General features: G+C 37.8%; 1 protein-coding gene across 1 annotated transcript in view; it reads right to left on the bottom strand.

The window, feature by feature from the left end:
• Window positions 1-466: 466 nt before the first annotated feature.
• itcha (itchy E3 ubiquitin protein ligase a) overlaps window positions 467-18337 on the bottom strand; it is a 21290-nt gene continuing 3419 nt past the window's right edge. The window contains exons 3-24 of the mRNA XM_088339036.1: window positions 16021-16162; window positions 15797-15921; window positions 13642-13773; window positions 13327-13375; window positions 12544-12716; window positions 12221-12452; window positions 11947-12042; window positions 9838-10012; window positions 9692-9761; window positions 9511-9595; window positions 7770-7898; window positions 7617-7689; window positions 7475-7546; window positions 7322-7410; window positions 7076-7235; window positions 5584-5717; window positions 5273-5413; window positions 5063-5183; window positions 4871-4975; window positions 3932-4028; window positions 3768-3840; window positions 467-1867 (exon numbers count right to left, since the gene is read on the bottom strand). Coding sequence (XP_088195162.1) covers window positions 1768-1867; window positions 3768-3840; window positions 3932-4028; window positions 4871-4975; window positions 5063-5183; window positions 5273-5413; window positions 5584-5717; window positions 7076-7235; window positions 7322-7410; window positions 7475-7546; window positions 7617-7689; window positions 7770-7898; window positions 9511-9595; window positions 9692-9761; window positions 9838-10012; window positions 11947-12042; window positions 12221-12452; window positions 12544-12716; window positions 13327-13375; window positions 13642-13773; window positions 15797-15921; window positions 16021-16162 — 2573 coding nt within the window. The 3' untranslated portion in view covers window positions 467-1767. The remainder of the gene's footprint in view (window positions 1868-3767; window positions 3841-3931; window positions 4029-4870; window positions 4976-5062; window positions 5184-5272; window positions 5414-5583; window positions 5718-7075; window positions 7236-7321; window positions 7411-7474; window positions 7547-7616; window positions 7690-7769; window positions 7899-9510; window positions 9596-9691; window positions 9762-9837; window positions 10013-11946; window positions 12043-12220; window positions 12453-12543; window positions 12717-13326; window positions 13376-13641; window positions 13774-15796; window positions 15922-16020; window positions 16163-18337) is intronic.

Genomic DNA, 18337 nt, shown 5'->3' with positions numbered 1-18337 from the left:
CTGTAAAGAAAAAGTATTGGGCAGTCTACAGCGTACTGCTAACGTGTTGAAAGCCAGCAGAGGAGCTAACCACGTGTTGTGTGTGACTCATTCATCTGCAGCAACTGTAATAAAAAACCTCATCATCCAGTCCAGCGTGAATATGGATCTTTGGTGGGACGGGTACACCGCGGTTACATATGCAATGTCAAATTTGAATGTGAAAGGAAAATCATTTGGAGCTACACCCTAATGTGTGTTTTTTTCGATTGTTCTCGATTGTTCTCAGCTCAGGGATGCTGCTGGAAATGTGAATTTCCCTTCGGGGATGAACAAAGTATCTATCTATCTATCTATCTAATGTCGTTGTACCAGCTACATAGTATGCGATTAAAGGCTACAGATGAAGTCAATCAAAATATTCCCGAGGAGCAATTTGAATGTCAGCCCCCCCTAGTTATCCCAGATAATGACACATTTATACCAATTCAAGTTTTAGAAATGATTTTATATAGGATTATGAGATGTGAATTCTGCAACAAAGACATGAACTACATTTTAGTTTTTTTCCCCCGGATTACCATTTAAAATGATGAAAGTGATTGCACATGCACAATCTTTGCAGTGATAACCACGTACCAAAGTCCTTCCAACAGTTAATTTCACGTGTACTTAATGTTGAGGCAATGGTAAAATCAGTCGTTACAAACAGTAAGAACAATTGATGATTTTAGGTACATAATGCCGGATGTGAATAACTCAAGGTGTGCTCATGTATTAATTCCGAATAAGGCTGATTACAAATAGAATGACTGTGGATTTTCAAGGGAAAACAACCAAATATTGAGCATACCAACCCGATACCCTATAAAACTAGAGTCACCCGAATCTCACTCTGAAGCCCAATCAAAAATAAGACAGAACAAACAAAACACATTTGTGTAAGATACATGACTTGAAATATTAAAGTGTGTTTCGGTTAGATTGATCAGTTGACACATTAAATACTAGTTTTTGCTCCTCATCTACCTTAAGATCAAATTGTAGACATACACAAGACTGCTGCTACCACACAGTGGGAAGCAGACATTATTTTCCAAATCTTTTCACACAGTAAAGCTCCCACTAAATAACTTTTTTTTAAACAATGATTTGTTATTCATCAACAATTTACAAAAATCACCCCTCGGGATGTAATAGATTTATATCACATTGACGGTGTCTCTTTTGGGAAGCAGGTTTGGTCCCACAAATTAAACCTAAAATATTTTGCAACACATTGGGGAGTAAAATCAGTACTGAAAAGTTGAAATCCATCTTATAACATGATCAGAAAAATATTATCGTTTATCCACAAAACTATTGCACTTAAAAAAAGACGAGCCTTTTCTGGGACAATCACAGTCTTTGCCGCTCACAGTTCATGTGCAAACTATGTTCAAGAAAGCGAGGAAATTAAGTTACACTTGTTTTGTTTTTTTTTAAAGGAACAAAAAACAGACGTGCTACATCTTAGTCATTGAAGTAGGAACACTTCTGTGGAAATTAGAGGGTCCATCAACTGAAAATTACATCTGAGTGCATAGTCTTGACTTGGAACGTCATTGTCTGTTACACACTCACACAACATGGTGTTGTGACTTGGATGTAGAGGGGAAATGGGAAAGGGTCTTATTCGGGCTACAGCTTTTGAAGCAGCTGTGTTTGCATCCAGTCGCTGTAAAGTAGAGCTAAGCGCAGCTCCGGTCTTCGGAGATGCTTGGGAAAAAAAAATGCAGCGTGATGCAATTATTCCTGTCCAAATCCTTCCGTCTCCTCGATGGCAAACATAAGTTTCTCCTTTAGTTGCTCGTAGCTTTTGTACGGAGGCAGGTCCAGACGGTTAAAGCTGGGTGAGACAATAGAGGGATAAATAATACAGTTGTCATAAAAAGATAAATTGCATGTGAATGACGACACAGGCACCAATAAAAAAATCCCGGATCAACCCAAAAAAAAAAATCAGTCTAATTTAATTCATGCATTTAGCCACATATGTTCGGTACCCATGCTAAATTCCAAAGAAAATAATTTAAGTTGCTTTAAAAACTACTGAAAATAATTTACAGTGCATGTGTGCATTACAGAATGAGTAGCTAGAAATCAAGAGCGATTCGAGATTGTACACCATTTATGTGTATTTCCATTACAGGTAATCAATATTTTAACTTAATGTTACGTTTGCTATCTACACTACATAAATCCGTCGTTTTTTTTGCGGGAGTTGCGTTCTGAAAGGGTCCGGCGATAGTAACCACCCGCAAAATCGAAACCTTTATTAAATACAGTATTATTCATTCAAACCAAAGGGAAAACCAAATTTACAGACTAGTATTTGTTTAAAAATAAATTACTGAATTTTTATTTTTGACAAATAACCTTTGTACTTTATTATAATTTTAAAAATAATCTTTTGATCTCAGCACACTGTTTTTATTTTCACTTTTATTTTCTTTGTTATTTTAGGTGTTTGTCTTGCTGTCGGTTACCCCTCTTGAGAAATATGACCAAGGTAGATAGATAGATAGATGTTTTTACTTCAAGTGATCCTTTGTCGCCATCATGTGGATGTTATGGAAAACTGCATTTACTTTCTTTTAGAGCAGGATATGCAAGCCAAAATGTTGAGAGCCATATTGGACCCAAAAAACAAAAGTTTGTCTGGAGCCGCAAAAAAAGTAAAAGCCTTATTCACACAAGTATTGTTTTTAATATTGGACGCCTGCAAAATATTTCATACAACATTTTGACTATTATGGTGCACATTGTTGCCTTCGGCCAATCATGTTGCTGTTCTTTGATATCAACACCCTTTCGGGATGATTTGTTTTTTGTATCATTGATAGTAATAATAATAATAATAATAATAGAGGGCGCTCCGGGGAGGGATTTAGGACAAGATGGAATTTTCTTGTCTGAAAGCCCCTCTATCGGTTCTTCCAGCAAGTACAAAATCCATTGATGTCTCCTCTGCTTATTGTGAGTGTTTGGTAAAGTTTAAACCTAACACTTATCTAAGCCTTATCAGGAATGAAAATTATTCAATGGAAATTTTTAAAATTGTGTCACGTTTGTTTTCATTCAGAAACCATACATTTTTCCATTAACAAACATTTTTGAAAAAGCACCAGGGAGCCACTAGGGATGCGCCAAAGAGCCGCATGCGGCTACAGAACAGGTTTAAGTGGTCGAGAAGTCCAACTTCCATTTTGGCCCCGGCCACTGGTGCTTCTGTGGGTCCAGAGAATTTTGTTGACCTGATGGCTTTTAGAAAAACTTGAAATTGAAAAATATTTGCTGGTTCGATAAGCTGTTTAACATATGTGTACAAATTAGACCTAACGTGACACAGGCAAGCACAGGCAGATGAATGGCAGAGTGACTGTTTAGCCAATCAGAATGCAGAAAATGTGCAATGAAAATCTGTGAAGTGGCGAAACTGCGGTAAAAAAAAACCTGATACAGCAAGGGAATACTGTATATGCATAATTTGGTTTTTGTAACGATGAGTCAATAAAACTAAAAGGATGGTTTATTTTCTCTCACTGGTGCTACGCTATGTTCTTATTTTTCCTAACCTCACATCATAATGATACTTTTCATACCAAGAAGGTCACACTGAAATAAAAAGGTTTGGATAACGTTAAATCTCTAATTATTCGATGATCATTATACTTTAGCTGATTTTGACCAGAAAGATGCAAAAAACCTAGCCCAAGACAAAGAAATAGGAAGAAAACGAGATGTACCACGTGTGACTTCGTGGAAGCCAGTTTTCTTTGCCAACCTTCTCGATGCAGAACTTCTGTGGGCCATTGCTCCCTTTATTTATACGACAGAAAAGCAAAAAGGGGATCACTTTATATGAATCAAGCCAAATTGGGATGTAACAAAGATATTCTACGAAAGTTACCCATGAGGTCAGCAAAGCCCCCGACAGGAAGGCGACATGTTCCGGTGACAAATTGCAAAAGTCGCATCCTCTTCTCATTGTCCATCTCTTTTGCAAACTGCAAGAAAACAGAATACGCCATGTGTTTAGGATCTAATCTGCTACACAAATATGAGGCAAATGCATTGAAAAATAAATCAAGTCACATTTATTTGTATACTCAATAATAACAGAAAGTCTCAAAGGGCTTCACGGACTGTCCTAAATTTGGGATTGAGTCTGGTTTACGACTTTTGGCTATTTCTATGGCATGCAAGATCTTTCGAAGGATATTCAAAAGGGCCTTGGGATCACCCTGGATTCCCAGACTACTTACAAGGTGCCAAAGGCGGCGTAAGGAACATAAACAAAAACGAGGCTGCCGGTCATGCTTCAATGCTAAGCTATGGAAGCTACATCGGTTGGCCTGCAACAGTAACTTGGGAAATGATGATTATGGAATCGCGCTTCAGCCTTCCGTTATTTCTCCTGTGACTTCGCCTCTTTATGTATATTAATCCTGGTACTCACTTACGGATTACTTTTAATTCTGCTGTGATTAGTGTCCTTGATTCTGTGGCGCGCCTATGGCAAAATATTACAGCCAAAAAAACGTACGCCTTGGTTTACTGAGAGAGAAAAAAAAGTCACTTAAATAATGCAGCAGTAAACTTGAATGCAGGCTGTGCACTGCTAAGACAGGATACATAAATTTCATTTATCTGAAATCGCTCAGAAACTATGAGATAACAAACTCATATCAAAACACAATATGCTGCATACACCTACTGGCACAAACTAAGTTTTCTATTTGAAAAGGAATGCAAACTTGTTTGTGGAAGTATTCAGATATTAGTAAAAGCATCTATATGAGGACTTATGCTACTGAAAATGTATATTTTATTCAAAAGCAGTACTAACCTGCCAGAACCAATGAATCTGCTTGCTGGTCCGAGTATAATGCCGGTAAATGGTGTTCCTTTGCCAATCCACAAGGTCAATCTCCTGCATTCCGCACAGCATCACCTGAAACCAGAAAGTGAGCAGGCAAAGTTAGCAAAACCATGTTAAGTTTAGGTCTCGAAACTCTTGTGTGTAGAGAATCCCAGATACCTCGAGTTCCTTGGCATCAAAGTATTGAAGGTACTGCTGTGGCAGAACTTCATTGAAGCCTTCAAAGAAGGCCTGTGTCTGTTCCTCCACGCCTCTGGACAGCCGCCACTCGGCGACTAACCTGAGATGAGTGCATAGAATGAGAAAATGCTGCATGTCTAGACCTAAGTGTCTGATTTCTACATGTGTTTCTGGAGTGTAAAATAGCACCTTATGTACTCCTCCTTGTTTTCCTCAGTCACTTGAATGTTTCCGCCATCTGGTTTAAGCTCATGTGTGGTTACCTCACCGAGAATTTCCTTGTCGACAGAGAAAAACATCTCCAAACCGCACTCTTCTATGTTGTTGTCCCTTGGAAACACAGTTCATATAAATGAGCCTGCTTAAGGTGTTTCTAATAAGCAAATTATAAATGAAAATTAAGCAAATAAAAACGTTCTTGTATTTCATTCATGCCCAACAGCTGTCAATCGGATCACAGAGGAGCATTTAAAAGTAAGTAATAATGTACCCAGACCTACTTGATCCATATGAGAGAATTGTAAAACTCTGGATCAATGGACTCCAAGTCTTTGAGGGCCAAAGGCTTGTTCAGGATGCGCTTGTAAAAGGGTAGCGAGAAACCAGTGTCGATAAACTTGCCATGGAACAAAGCCTAGAATGACAAAATCAAAGGAAAAAGCAAAATCATGGATAATATAGACCTTTTTTATTTACAATATTGGGGTCAAAGTAAATATATTTGTCTAAAAGCAGGAGGCTGGACTGATAGAATGTTTAACATTTTTGACACGAAATTGAACCCTAGCTAATACATTACAATATGTTCTGATGAATAAAGCAATATTTTTATGGTCTTGACAATCATCTTTAATATTCAAAAGACACAAAAGACAATTTTATCTATATAAGAATCCACGTAACCTGAACAATAAATGAAAATAGCTGGTCCTATTCAGTTAATCTATGTTTTCTATTTCAGCAAAAGTTGGCTTAATTTACTTCATATTAATAAGTAATAGTATTTTCTTTAAGTCAATTGAAATATTTGTAAAATATAATTCGATTTTTTCAAGGACAGTGAAAAAAAAAAATCACATCAGTTTACTATAACAATTCACAGTAATCGTCATAATACAAGAGTATAATTTTAACATTATACAATAAGTTAAATGTGTCACATACACTGGTGTATGTATGCACTGCAAATAATGCATTATTGTTCCAAAAGTAGATAATTTTGCTCATTTTAAGTAAAATTTCTCAAATGTCTCTACATTTTTACCTTGTTTTTCCAAGTAAAACAAGAACATAATACTTAATATGTTAAACTTTTTACCAATGAACAATTATTTTGGCTCATTTTCAGTACATTTCTTTCTCATTTCAACTATAGTTAAATCTGAAAATATTATATTTAAAGTGAGAAAAAATATCAGCCCCTGCTGGCTAAAGACATCTTTGCTTTAAAACGGCTTATTTTGTTTTTTTCCATAACTTTAGATTTGAGTTTATAACTGAACATTTTGCAATGTGGTAAAAATGTTAAGTGGTGGTCAGTGAAGTCGGAGGCCAGAGGCACAGGAAGCCAAAAATCCCTGAGTGTAACCAAGAGAATCGGTATCTATGTGTGCAAATGATTACCACCACAGCGAAAATACAGTCCATAAATTATGTATTTCATGTAAAGGGTCATTGAATATCTAAAATGCGCAATCCTATGTATAATGATTTATTAGTAAATATTAAATACATTACTGTTTTACTGAAAGGTTAATCTGCCAGAATAAATCCATTTTTGTAAAAAAAATAATCTACTGATTTGTGTGGACCACACAAATCCCACTTTAGCGAGTTTAGACATTAATAAATGCGTAATGTGTATTAATTTCAAATAAATTTTTTCCGAATTAGTATAAAACAAAAACATCTGATATAATGAACCTATTTTAAATTATGTCAGATGCTAACGTCCCTACTTCAGTGTGATGGGACACAAGCATTTGCTGTTACCATAGCAATGAAGCGTCCAATGAACTTGAAGTACTTGAGGTGGTCTGGGTTGATATATGAGGCGGGGTTGATTTGCAGGCAGTAGTTGTCCTTCCCGGCATACTCGAACAGGCAGTACATGGGGTTGAGCACTTCGTGAGAGAGCAAGAAAAACCATTCTCTGAAAGTGGAAACACAAAGCGATAATAAATATGATACAAAGTGTTGCATTACATGTTCACTGCTGCTAAACGACGTAGAAATTACCTTGCTACACCACCATAGTCCAAACCTTCCTCCCCAGGAAAGATGATCCACAGTCTCCGTCTCAGATCTTGAGGATGGAAGCTCATGATCTGTGGAAGAAAACTTTAACTCATTTAAACCATAAACAGAGTAGTGAAGGCTTTATTTCATTACCTGCTGGAATGAGTCCTCAAATAAGGTTTTCCTTGAGACTGAAATTTTGATGTGTTGTGGCATCGATAGTTGCTGTGTGTGAAAAAAAAAAAACCATATCACTGAGTTTAAATTCCAATCCAGACAAGTGTTGCTTTCTTACCTGACACCAGAACCTGAAGTATTGCACTTTGGCTTTAAAGTCCCTGACATAGGTAATCTGGGGTCCGTTTTCACTGTTGGAGGAAAACAGCGCAGCTGTTTTAAAACCCTAAAAAACATTATGCATATTTGACTGCATAAGCTCCGAACTCACAGTGAGGATTTCCCGGTACGAGGGTCAATGTAGGTGGTGGTTCGCCTGTTGTGATCCACAAAGTAGGCAATTCCATCCACAGTGAACCTCATTTCCCAACCCTCAGGCAGAGGTTTATCATTCAGCAGGCTATAAAGCAGAAACACTAGAATGCTTCAGCACACGCTAGTTTACATTCAATCAGTGACAATTATTTTTCAGTGGTTTGGAAAGTATCATAGTCAAGTTGAATGGCTAGATAGTTATAAGGACAGTATTTTACCAATAAACGCACAAGGAAGAATATAAACAAGGAAACTTAAAGTGACCAAAACGCACCGTTTTACTTCTCTTCTTTGCCTAGACTTTTTGAGGTTTTGGGGTGCCCGTAGCAGCAAAGTGGTAGACAATTATGTCAGCAGCCCTTGGTTGAGGCTCGTGTTAAAGCCTAAGTGTGTAATATTTGACAGCTAGATGGCAATGTTGTCTAACGTGAAAGAAAAACAGTGCCACAGAAAGCAGCAAGACGTCAGACAAACATGGCAGCAACATTAGGTATGGATTCCACCATGTAAAAGAAATGTAAAGTTCTCGGCCAATGTTTTTTTTAATTAGAAATTAACATTGGTATGATTTTTCATATAATTTTGCCTAGTATGCAATAGTTTTTTTTACTGAATTAAAGTTTATGTATCACTAGGTTGCACCATCTATTTAAGTACATTAAATGCTTATCTCTCATCCTATGAATATTTTAAAAAGTGCACATTTAGTATTACTACATTTATATTTGCTCAATATTTAAATAAATCTTATTTTTATTAATAATGGAGTTATTTTTAGCACTAGGATTCGCTAAATAGTAAATATTGTCCTTTTATTTGACATAAAAGACGGTTCATCATATAAGGCAATGACATAGTGTCTCCATTCAATGGGTGTCTTTACAAAATAAGGAAATCAAGGAGATCACGTCTAATCCTCAAAAATGTTTTCTACATCAGTTTGCTAGACTAGAAATTGAGGAGGGAAGAAATTGGCTGAACACACTGGATCATATTTACTTCCGGAAACATCAAATGTAAAGTCTTTTTTGGTGCACATCACTTGACGTTGTTGTTTTAGCAGATGTGTGTCACATCACGGGTGCATTGCCTTCACATTACAAGTCACATATGTATTTGTAATGTAAAGAAAAGAAAAATGAACAAAACATCTGAATTGAACATCACGTGTCAATGCAGCCTAGGCAAGAAGTACTGACAGGTAAAAACATGAATAATTATTGCATCATTCCCTCTTAAACAGAGTTCAAACATTCTGAATCAAATTGTAATTTCACTGAAGCATCCAGAATAAATTTAAATCACAAGTGACTCTAATCACACTGTAATATGTCTTTGATAGGAGACATACCGTCTCAGAAAGCTTAAGTATTTCTCGATATTCTTCGCAGGGATGTTTTTTGTCATTTTGGATGACTTCATAAATTTTATTTCGCTCCCTCGCCTAAATACTTGGCAAACACTGCGACATCGGCATGAGCCAGTAAAAACTAATTAGTATGGCCATCATCATAGTTAAACAAAACTGTACAGGAATGTTTGTAGTTTATTTGGCTAAACCGATGTTTATAGTTTATAGGAACCAGTTTATGAACTTGCTACTGGCGTTGCAGCAAAACTAGAAAACTACTTAATAAACTACGTTGACGTGTCCTCGCCTTGCAATGAGATTAACCATCGCTATCATTCACACCTACCCTTGTGTCCTGGGGTCTTCCCATTGAGTCATCCGAGTCGGGTGATGGACAAAATACACTCTACCATTTGTGTCTGTCCTTTTCTCTGCAAGATGCAAGAAATAAAATAATTTCAAAGAGCATTTTAATTAACCTTTTAAAAGATGAAAAACTACAGCAACAAAAACTACGTGTGATTTACCCCAGCCATGTGGCAGATGACCCATTGGATCGAACTTTTCGTTAGGCGTTGCCGCCAAATGGTCCTGAAGCTGAAAAAAGCGGGAAGAAAAACACTCAATTGATATTTTTACCTGTTCAATTGAGTTTCAATCCACTTTTTCTTACCCCGTAGATGAACCTCTGGTTAAACTGCTGCATAGCTCCCTGCAGTTGGCTGCGCTGATGCTGCCACTCCTCGTAGTTGCGAACTGACTCTTGCGTGGGACGTTGCCAAGTGGTGGTCCTAGTGATGTGGTCCACAAAATACACACGGCCCATGGGGTCTACCCTGCGCTCCCATCTATAAACATATTAGTACCATTAATGAGAGACATTTCTTTATTTAAAAACAAAAAATTACTGTAACAGCTGAACTTGGACTTCCTAGTACCGTTGAGTGTACTATTACCAGTTCATTCACAAAATATATTTCAAATTGTTATATTTAAAGAGTACAATTTTAACAAATTTTCTGGAACACACTCCAGTTTTTAGGATGAAATGAAATGTTTATTGAAGGTATTGTTGAATACATTAATCAAAACATGACACAAAAAAAACTAATGCTGAGAGTGAGCATGGCCAAATTTGGTCACCTTACGCCCCCTCACCTAAGAAAATTTGACAAATCTATTTCTGCCAACCTTTGCTTAAAGGTTTGCACCGTATTTGCACTAACAACCCGGTCAGGCAAAAAATTCAAAATTTTTGGTATCCTGAAAGAAATAAAGTTTCCATGCAAGTTGCTGGTAGGTCTAGGCACCTGTAACTTATATCTGTGACCACGTAAACCATCAACACGACAGAACTCAAAAAATGTTGTTTCACAACAATTGCGCTGCCATATTACTAGACTGTGTTGCTGACCATCCATTCATTGAGCTACAAATCTGTAACCGACAAGACTCTACCCGATGGCACGTGTTGCCGCGTCAAGAGCAAAGGTCACAACATGCCACGTTTCCCTACGACATGTCAGTCGAGCCAAATTCGGGGTGTTGTCGTGTTGTGTCCCGGGTGTAAATTATACTTGTAGATATTAAAGATGCACCAGATTTTTGGGGTGAAATTGACGATTAAAATACATATTGACCAAATGAATTATTTAAATTGAAGAAAAAAACAATGCAGTAAATGTGACGACGCAAAAGCCTTTGCGACTTTTGTGTCCAAGAAGAGGCAATGCTTGCCTAACTGACTTTCATCCCGGGGAAAGGTTGCTCTTGCATAACGCAGTTGCTGATTTTATATTTTGCACATGAGTAAAGAGAAGCAAAGCACTATCACAGTTTTGCGCGAACTGACGAGGCATTTTCTCTTAGGATTGTGTCTTTAAAGCTTAAATGTCAAAATATTATTTTCAAATTAGTGAAAATTTATATTTTCTAAAGAGCGGCACGGCAGCCTCCCTGTGTGAAGTTTGCATGGTTTCCCCGTGCCTAGGTGGGTTTCCTCTGGGCACTCGGGTTCCCTCCCACATTCCAAAAACATGCATGTCAGGTTAACTGGCCAGTCAAAATTGCGACCCTACTAGGGATAAGCAGTGCAGATAATTGATGGATGGATTATGTCTAAGGATTTGTCAAATTGATAGTAGATTTTCAGATTTTGGCGAAGAGTCTCATTTTCGGGTACTGCCAAAAAATTTCCATCTCGGTGCACGCTAAGACAATACTTTAGTCATTTTAACAGCATTACAAATATTGTTAATTTATTCAAAATTTATTTTATTTTAGCATATGACGACAAAGCAAGACTATCTGTATCACTGTAAGCAAAACTAAGTTGCCATACAAGAGGAAAAAGACCCTATACAAAAATAATGGTTACTGAGTTGCATGTATCAATTTCAGTCAGCATTTTTAACACTGTAATGTATAGTATTTGATGGACAGAACCGCAGATCAGTATTCTGCGTGACTTTTCAAGACCTCATTAGTGTGTATCCCTTAGAGCAGCGGTCTTTAACATGTTGCCCCGGGCACAAGATAGCCCCCTGAGTAGCCCACGCATCGGTTCAGAAAATGGCTTACTTGGCTTGGTCATTGTGATTTTCTAGTTACATTCATTTTTTTAGTGGGTGACTCAATCTATTTATCCCTTTTTCCAATAATTAACCTGGCAATATCATAGTAACAACAGTTGTTATTTTAGAAATGCATACCAAACTGGTAGCCATCAGCATTTATTGGTTAAAAAAAAAAAACAACATAGGTCTCAGCAGTATAGAATTACCCTGTCGGCAACGACTCCGGTCGTTCCCAGGTTGTCCTCTTTTCAATGTGATCTACAAAATACACACGTCCATTGGGGTCCATCCGCTGCTCCCATCTAAATTGAACAAAATGGGATAAAATATACACTACACACCAAAGTGCTGAAAACATGAATAGTAGAAAATTAGATATCAAATTAATTTAAATTCACTTCACATTAAATGATCGTATTATCCCATTTTCTGCAAATTCTCTTATTATTCGTGCATAGTGTGAGTGCAGCATGTCTTTACCCTTGTGGCAAGGGGCCGCTGTTCACAGGCAAGACTCTGGGAGCGGCTGTGGCCTGTGCTGAAGGGTTAGCTGCTTTGGGCACAGTTGCAGCAGGGGGTCTTGCGACAGCTCCCACCATTGCTCCCGCTCCCCCCGAGGGCTGATCTGAACCCCCGCTGACGGACGCCTGCGAGGATATATCAGTCGCTGGAGCATCGCTTAACTCGCTTGGAGAGGAACTGCTGGATGAAGCTGGAAAGAATAACAACAAAACAATGAAAGCATATTTTAACACCTTTGAAAATGTTGAAACATTCATTATAGCTTGAGGGCATTAGCATACTACTTAATGAAGCAGCAGGTCCACCGGGCACAGCAGTAGAGCGGGCAGGTTGAGAGTGGCGAGAGCCACCAGCCCCCCCAGGGGAATGGGAGCCCCCTCCATTAACTCTGCTGGCATCAGGCACTATAACCCACTCATCAGAGTCACTGGAAGGTGAGGTGTCTCTGCTTGCCCTGAAATACATGCATATCAGGCTGTGATGATGGGCGGATTTTTCGTTTTAACCAGAGATACATAACATTTGTTTTTTTAAACATCTATGCATTCTATTGCTTTTCTAGCACAAATATTTTGTTTCTTTTTCTGCAATGTTTTTAATGTATACCATAAGGAGGACAGTTGGAGCAACACTTGCATTGTCATAACAATAATGTATGGAAGTCGATTGCATAATCTTCACATTAACTCTAATCAATAAATACGGACAATTGTTGCCAGGATTTATCAGTAGCCCAAGTACTTTTATTGATGGTAGCGCCAGTAATGCGAATCGTCAAAAGTAGGAAGGTTGTTTGATTACTTTGAAAAGCGTAAAGGGATTTACACACTTTGATGATCTAAAAAAGAAAAACAGTTGGACACATTTTGTGAACTGAAACATGTTTTTACCAAAATAATGGTTAAGGGTAGAAGGAAAAAAGAAAAAGTAAATGGTAACTGAATACTGAAAATAAAGCACTAGGGCCCTTGCGCAAGAAAGAAAAAAATTAAGTGGTTAGTAGGTGCCAGCAAAATGTAAGATTTAAAAGTTTTAGTTTTTAGTTAAAAAGACGTTTACTTTACCTGTTGCCAGTATTTCCATTTTGTCTTGAAACATCTTTTCGGAGAGAAGCTGGAATGCAAAGAAGGTTTTCAATCAGTTTTGGAGGCTTTGCTTGGCAGATGTCAAAAATACGCTGCATTATAGCAACAGTTTTTTTGTTTTGATTTTCTTTTGTGAGTCATTTGAGCTTCACGACAGATGTACAACATGCAATTAAGGGCAGAAACAGAAACCACAATATTAAAAACTGTCATCCCAGCAAATAACTTTAGAATGCAGTTTACAACTAGAAATCAACAGTAATGAGAAACGCTACTATTGTAGAATTCTTTCACCGTGGTCTCTTTCAGCTGCGGAAAAGGTTTCCGGGTCCACGTGCATTCCATCCAGACAGACAGAGAGGTCACCAACAATATCTTGCGAATCTCTATCAGAAGACAGCTGAAGCGTCTGGACCACCTCACACACTAATAAACACAATGTATAGTATCACATTTTATCCTCCAAAGTGAAATCATAGCGTTGGGGCAATAAAAAACAGAAACGCCATATGACAACACATTCTTTGTAGTCGTACCATTGCATCAGGCTGACATAAAAAAATCAAAAAAATAAAGATCAATGTTGAATGCACGGCAGGTCGATTGGCAAGTCTACATTGTCCTAAGGAATGGGTGTGTGAGTTAATGGTTGTCTTTCTATTCCCTGTGATCGACTGGCATCAAGTCCCGGGTGTCCCCTGCCCACTGCCCAAATTCAGCTTGGATAAGCTGCAGCAACAAGTGAGGATGAGGCAGCTGGAAAATTGATGAATACTTTATTAAGTACTGAACGTATTTTTTGGAGAAAATATAAATAGGCCCTATGACTTGGATTTTGTCTTTTTCTTTGTGTTCACAGTAATTTCCCGATTACCTTTTTTTTTTAACAAAGATTTATCGCACTCCAAACTTTTCGTCAGACAGATCCGCCATCCGACCATTGTTGTTTTGGTCTCGCGCCGATCTCGGCAAACGAGGTCTCGTTGCTTCGAGGTGACGTCATTGTTGTGGCGGTGCAAATCAACAAAAAATTGGTAATTTCTTCAGTGTCAGTAATAAGTCGAAACATAACACAGAAAGTGGTAACAACGGCAATAATTCCGGCACGAAAAAACGGCGGAGAAATTCTTCAGAAGACCGCGAAGGCAAGGAAAACACGTGTGTTGAAGCGAACGATTCGACGAAAGAAAATAAACAAAATAATACTAGCAAGAAAAGGACTTTTCTGCCAAAATGGACTCAATTGTATTCCTGGTTACGCTATGAGGAGGATGATAATGGATTGGACCTTGAGAAGGCATTACAACTGTGACGGGACAGCAAACCACAAAGAATATATGAACTGAAAAATTTGAAGTGATAACTGCTTTGTATTACCAATTAACTGTGATGATTAAAACTGCATGAATATATAAATATTTCAGCCATATTATTTTGTATAGTGTACAATATTGTGAACTGAAAAATCTGAAGTGATAACTGCTTTGTGTTACCAATTAACTGTGATGATTAAAACTGCATGAAAATATAGATGAATATAGTTATTTCAGCAATAATATTTCTTATAATGTACAATATTGTTGTGAACTGAAAAATCTTGAAGTGATAACCGATTTGTATTAGCAATAAACTGTGATGATTAAAACTGAATGAATATATAGATTTATATTATATATTTGTCGCCGATTTACAATTTCAACCGCGATAACACTAAATTTTGGGGACCCACAGATCTCTGTTGGGACCCATAGATTTTTGAGCATGCGAGTCCCTGGGACCCATCACTTTTCACAGGTCAAATGAACATTGCATTTGAGGCCAAGGCAGATGCCACTTACAACTTGTGGACCTACGTTTCTTTATTTTGCTTGATTACGCAAATGTTTCCGAAGTAACGGACAGCATACCCTGGAGTGGGTGATTCAGCGGGTGGGATGGGAACACCCTGGAGTGGTCACCAGTCAGTTGCAGGACACACATAGACAACCAATCACATGCATAGTAACATTTTGGGGTGAATTTTGATTTATCAATCAACCTCCAATGCATATTTTTGGAATGTGAGAAGAAACCGGAACAGCATATTAAAAAATATATATGAGAATAAAACTCCTAATAAGCACAAAGTATAGCTGTAGTTTGTAGTTTTATTTTAGGCATGAAAAGATGGCCCACACCGTGCATATAGTTAATAGTCCATACCTGTACAGCCGCACAGAAAAGAAGAGACACAAGCTAAAAAAGGATTTGTCTGCGATATTAAACAAACACATCATTTAACATTCTCTTAACAGACAAACAAACCATTCGCTTAAGTAAGCGAGCAAAATTTGATCTTGAAAGTTAAATGTTAGAATGTTAAAATGCGGACCCCGCCTGATAAGATCCTAGTTCGGATCTGAGATGTGTGTTAAAATATTTCAATAGACAGATTGAATCAAGCGCTCACATTTCAGTTCATTGGCCTTGAGGGTGTCGCAGATTTCCAGCGTGGCCATTCCCAACAAGATATCTGCTTTTAGTGTCTGGTGGCTCCACACACGAAATATTAGCTTGCTGAGAGGTGTCACAATTCTGTGGCAAAAGACAGGAAGAATTTTTTTTCTCGAAACAAAGAGTTTCTGCTAAAAAAAAAAAAAAAGGAATTCGGGATATAAAGTGTTTGGTACTTACACCGTTAGTGCCTGCTTCCATTTTGGACTACTTGTATTGTTACACTTTTCTGTCCGCTTTGATTGACCATCCACAACTACCTCCACATATGGACTTGGACCAAACCAGTTCTTCTTGTTTTCCTTGAGTTTGGCAGAAAGCACTAGAAAGGGATACACACCAAATTGTAAAAATAGCGCATTGGCTTCAATAATAATAATAATAATAATAATTTCCTTTGTATTGTCATTCTTTGTAACAATGTACACAGAACGAAATGTCGATACACCTGACCCGTTGTAGCGAGTCGATGCAGCCGCAGCCAGAGGGCGCCGCCATTATACCAATTAGGTATGTCTCGGTCGAGGCGCGAACCAGCGACCTCCCAGTCTCAAAGCGGGCACACTACCATCTAGGCTACTGAGCTGGTAAATGTATTAGGGTGGATTCACATTAGGGCCCATGTCCAAGCACACATTTTGCTTAAGTCTAGATGTTTGCAGATTGTAAAAACAAGAACTGAATAGGCATTTACCGTAAATTCCGGACTATAAGCCGCTACCTTTCCCCCAAACTTTTAACCCTGCGGCTTATTCAGTGATGCGGCCAATTTATGTAATTTTTCTAACGGCCGCACCCTTACCTTTAGAAATATACACTTTTTACTATGGATTACTTTCAACGGGACCCGGACTCCGCCGGTCTGCATCAAACCTTAAGTACCGGTATCATTTTCCGTTCATTTTGCCGGCTGTGGTTTTTGGACTGTGTACTTTAATGAAGGATATTCAGTTACAATCGCGGGACTTAAAGTCGGTTCTGGGTTAATTTTGTGTTTGTGTTACATTTTTTTTAATGTGGGCGCGTGCGGCTTATATACAGGTGCGGCTTGTGTAAGTACAAAATCGGTTTTCCTCTTAAAATGTGGTGGGTGAGGCTTATAATCAGGTGAGCTCTATAGTCCGGAATTTACGGTAGTATGTGAGCACAAGTGCACTAACATGTTTTAAAGAGTAATTTAATTTCTGTATCTGTATGATGGACTGCAATCTTAAAATAGGTAAAAAAAATTGTAAGAATGCTCCTTTTTTACACATTTTTTAAATCAATAAACTGTGGACCAACATTGCACCGTCTTCAGAGTTTTGATGAGACAAAGGAGTTTGGTTAACTGTTAAAGTATATTCGAATATATATCGAGGGCAGAACAAATAGGTGGTGTAAAAACGATATCACTGATCCCCAGTTAGGCACATTACGAGTACACGCATATACACACTGCCACGTGAGCTGTGAAACGGTCAAAGCTTTCATATGGGGGTTTCCGGGATCAGGCTTTAGTACGGTTATAGAAGAAATGGCTCTGACAACCTATGAGGTATGATACTAACAACTTAATATCCATCTCTCAATTATTTCATTCATCCATCTTATTACTTGAAAATTAGTTTTTTGATGGTGACCGACAAAAATGATAAATGTACTCGAGCCAGGAAAGGATTCAGAGCTTCTTTCAGGCCAATAAATTGCAAATAACAATGACGTCCTGCTCAAAAAAGACTAACTAGAGCTGCAATGAAATTTGTTGGTTTTGCACATTTGCATAAGCTAAGAGTGTAAACTTATGGGTGCCCTGAGATAAAAACGTTGTACTGGTCTGTACAATAAGAACACACACTCTTTGTATTTCATTGAAACAGATTGAAATGTTATTAATCCTTTGCAGCCTCAGCCCGGACCAAAACCGTCCAAAAATAAACAATATTTCTGCAGTTCCACAACTTCACTAAGTGACCTATAATACAAATACATTCTAAGGTTTATATAAAATACACTTACTACATTAAATTAGTATTGTGTTCCTGTCCTTCTATATGCATTGAAGCACTCACTTAGTTTATATGTCTATTTTCTTAAATGCTTAGGTTGTGATCAGACTGAACATCTGGTAAATTACTTCTGTTTATGGAGAAAATAAAAAATACACCAAGTCTGCCTCCAGGTCTTGGTTTCTTCATTTTCCTCATGTTGAGGTTTTGAGTTTTTCCTTGCCCTCATGTTGTTTACAGGTCAGGGGATGGTGTAATAGTCTGAAATAATAGTGTGTGAAATAACCTGCGCAGCCCTTTGAGACTCTTTGTGATTAACGGCTATACAAATAAAAATGACTTGATTTTACTTTGTTTGCAAGGGGGACTATATTGTGAAGCACATAAGAGGAAAGGGTCAAATATTTTCATAACAACATGCTAGGTGTGTTTTGATCCAGCAACTGCCACAAGATAAAATACTTAAGAAACGTCATTGAAGAATTAAGGTATTTTCAAACTTAAGAGAC

Source organism: Urocampus carinirostris, chromosome 6, assembly GCF_059441175.1.
Source record: "Urocampus carinirostris isolate Australia breed hairy pipefish chromosome 6, RoL_Ucar_1.0, whole genome shotgun sequence".
In the NCBI taxonomy this organism is placed as follows: domain Eukaryota; kingdom Metazoa; phylum Chordata; class Actinopteri; order Syngnathiformes; family Syngnathidae; genus Urocampus; species Urocampus carinirostris.
This window is presented reverse-complemented; position numbering and strand designations above follow the sequence as displayed.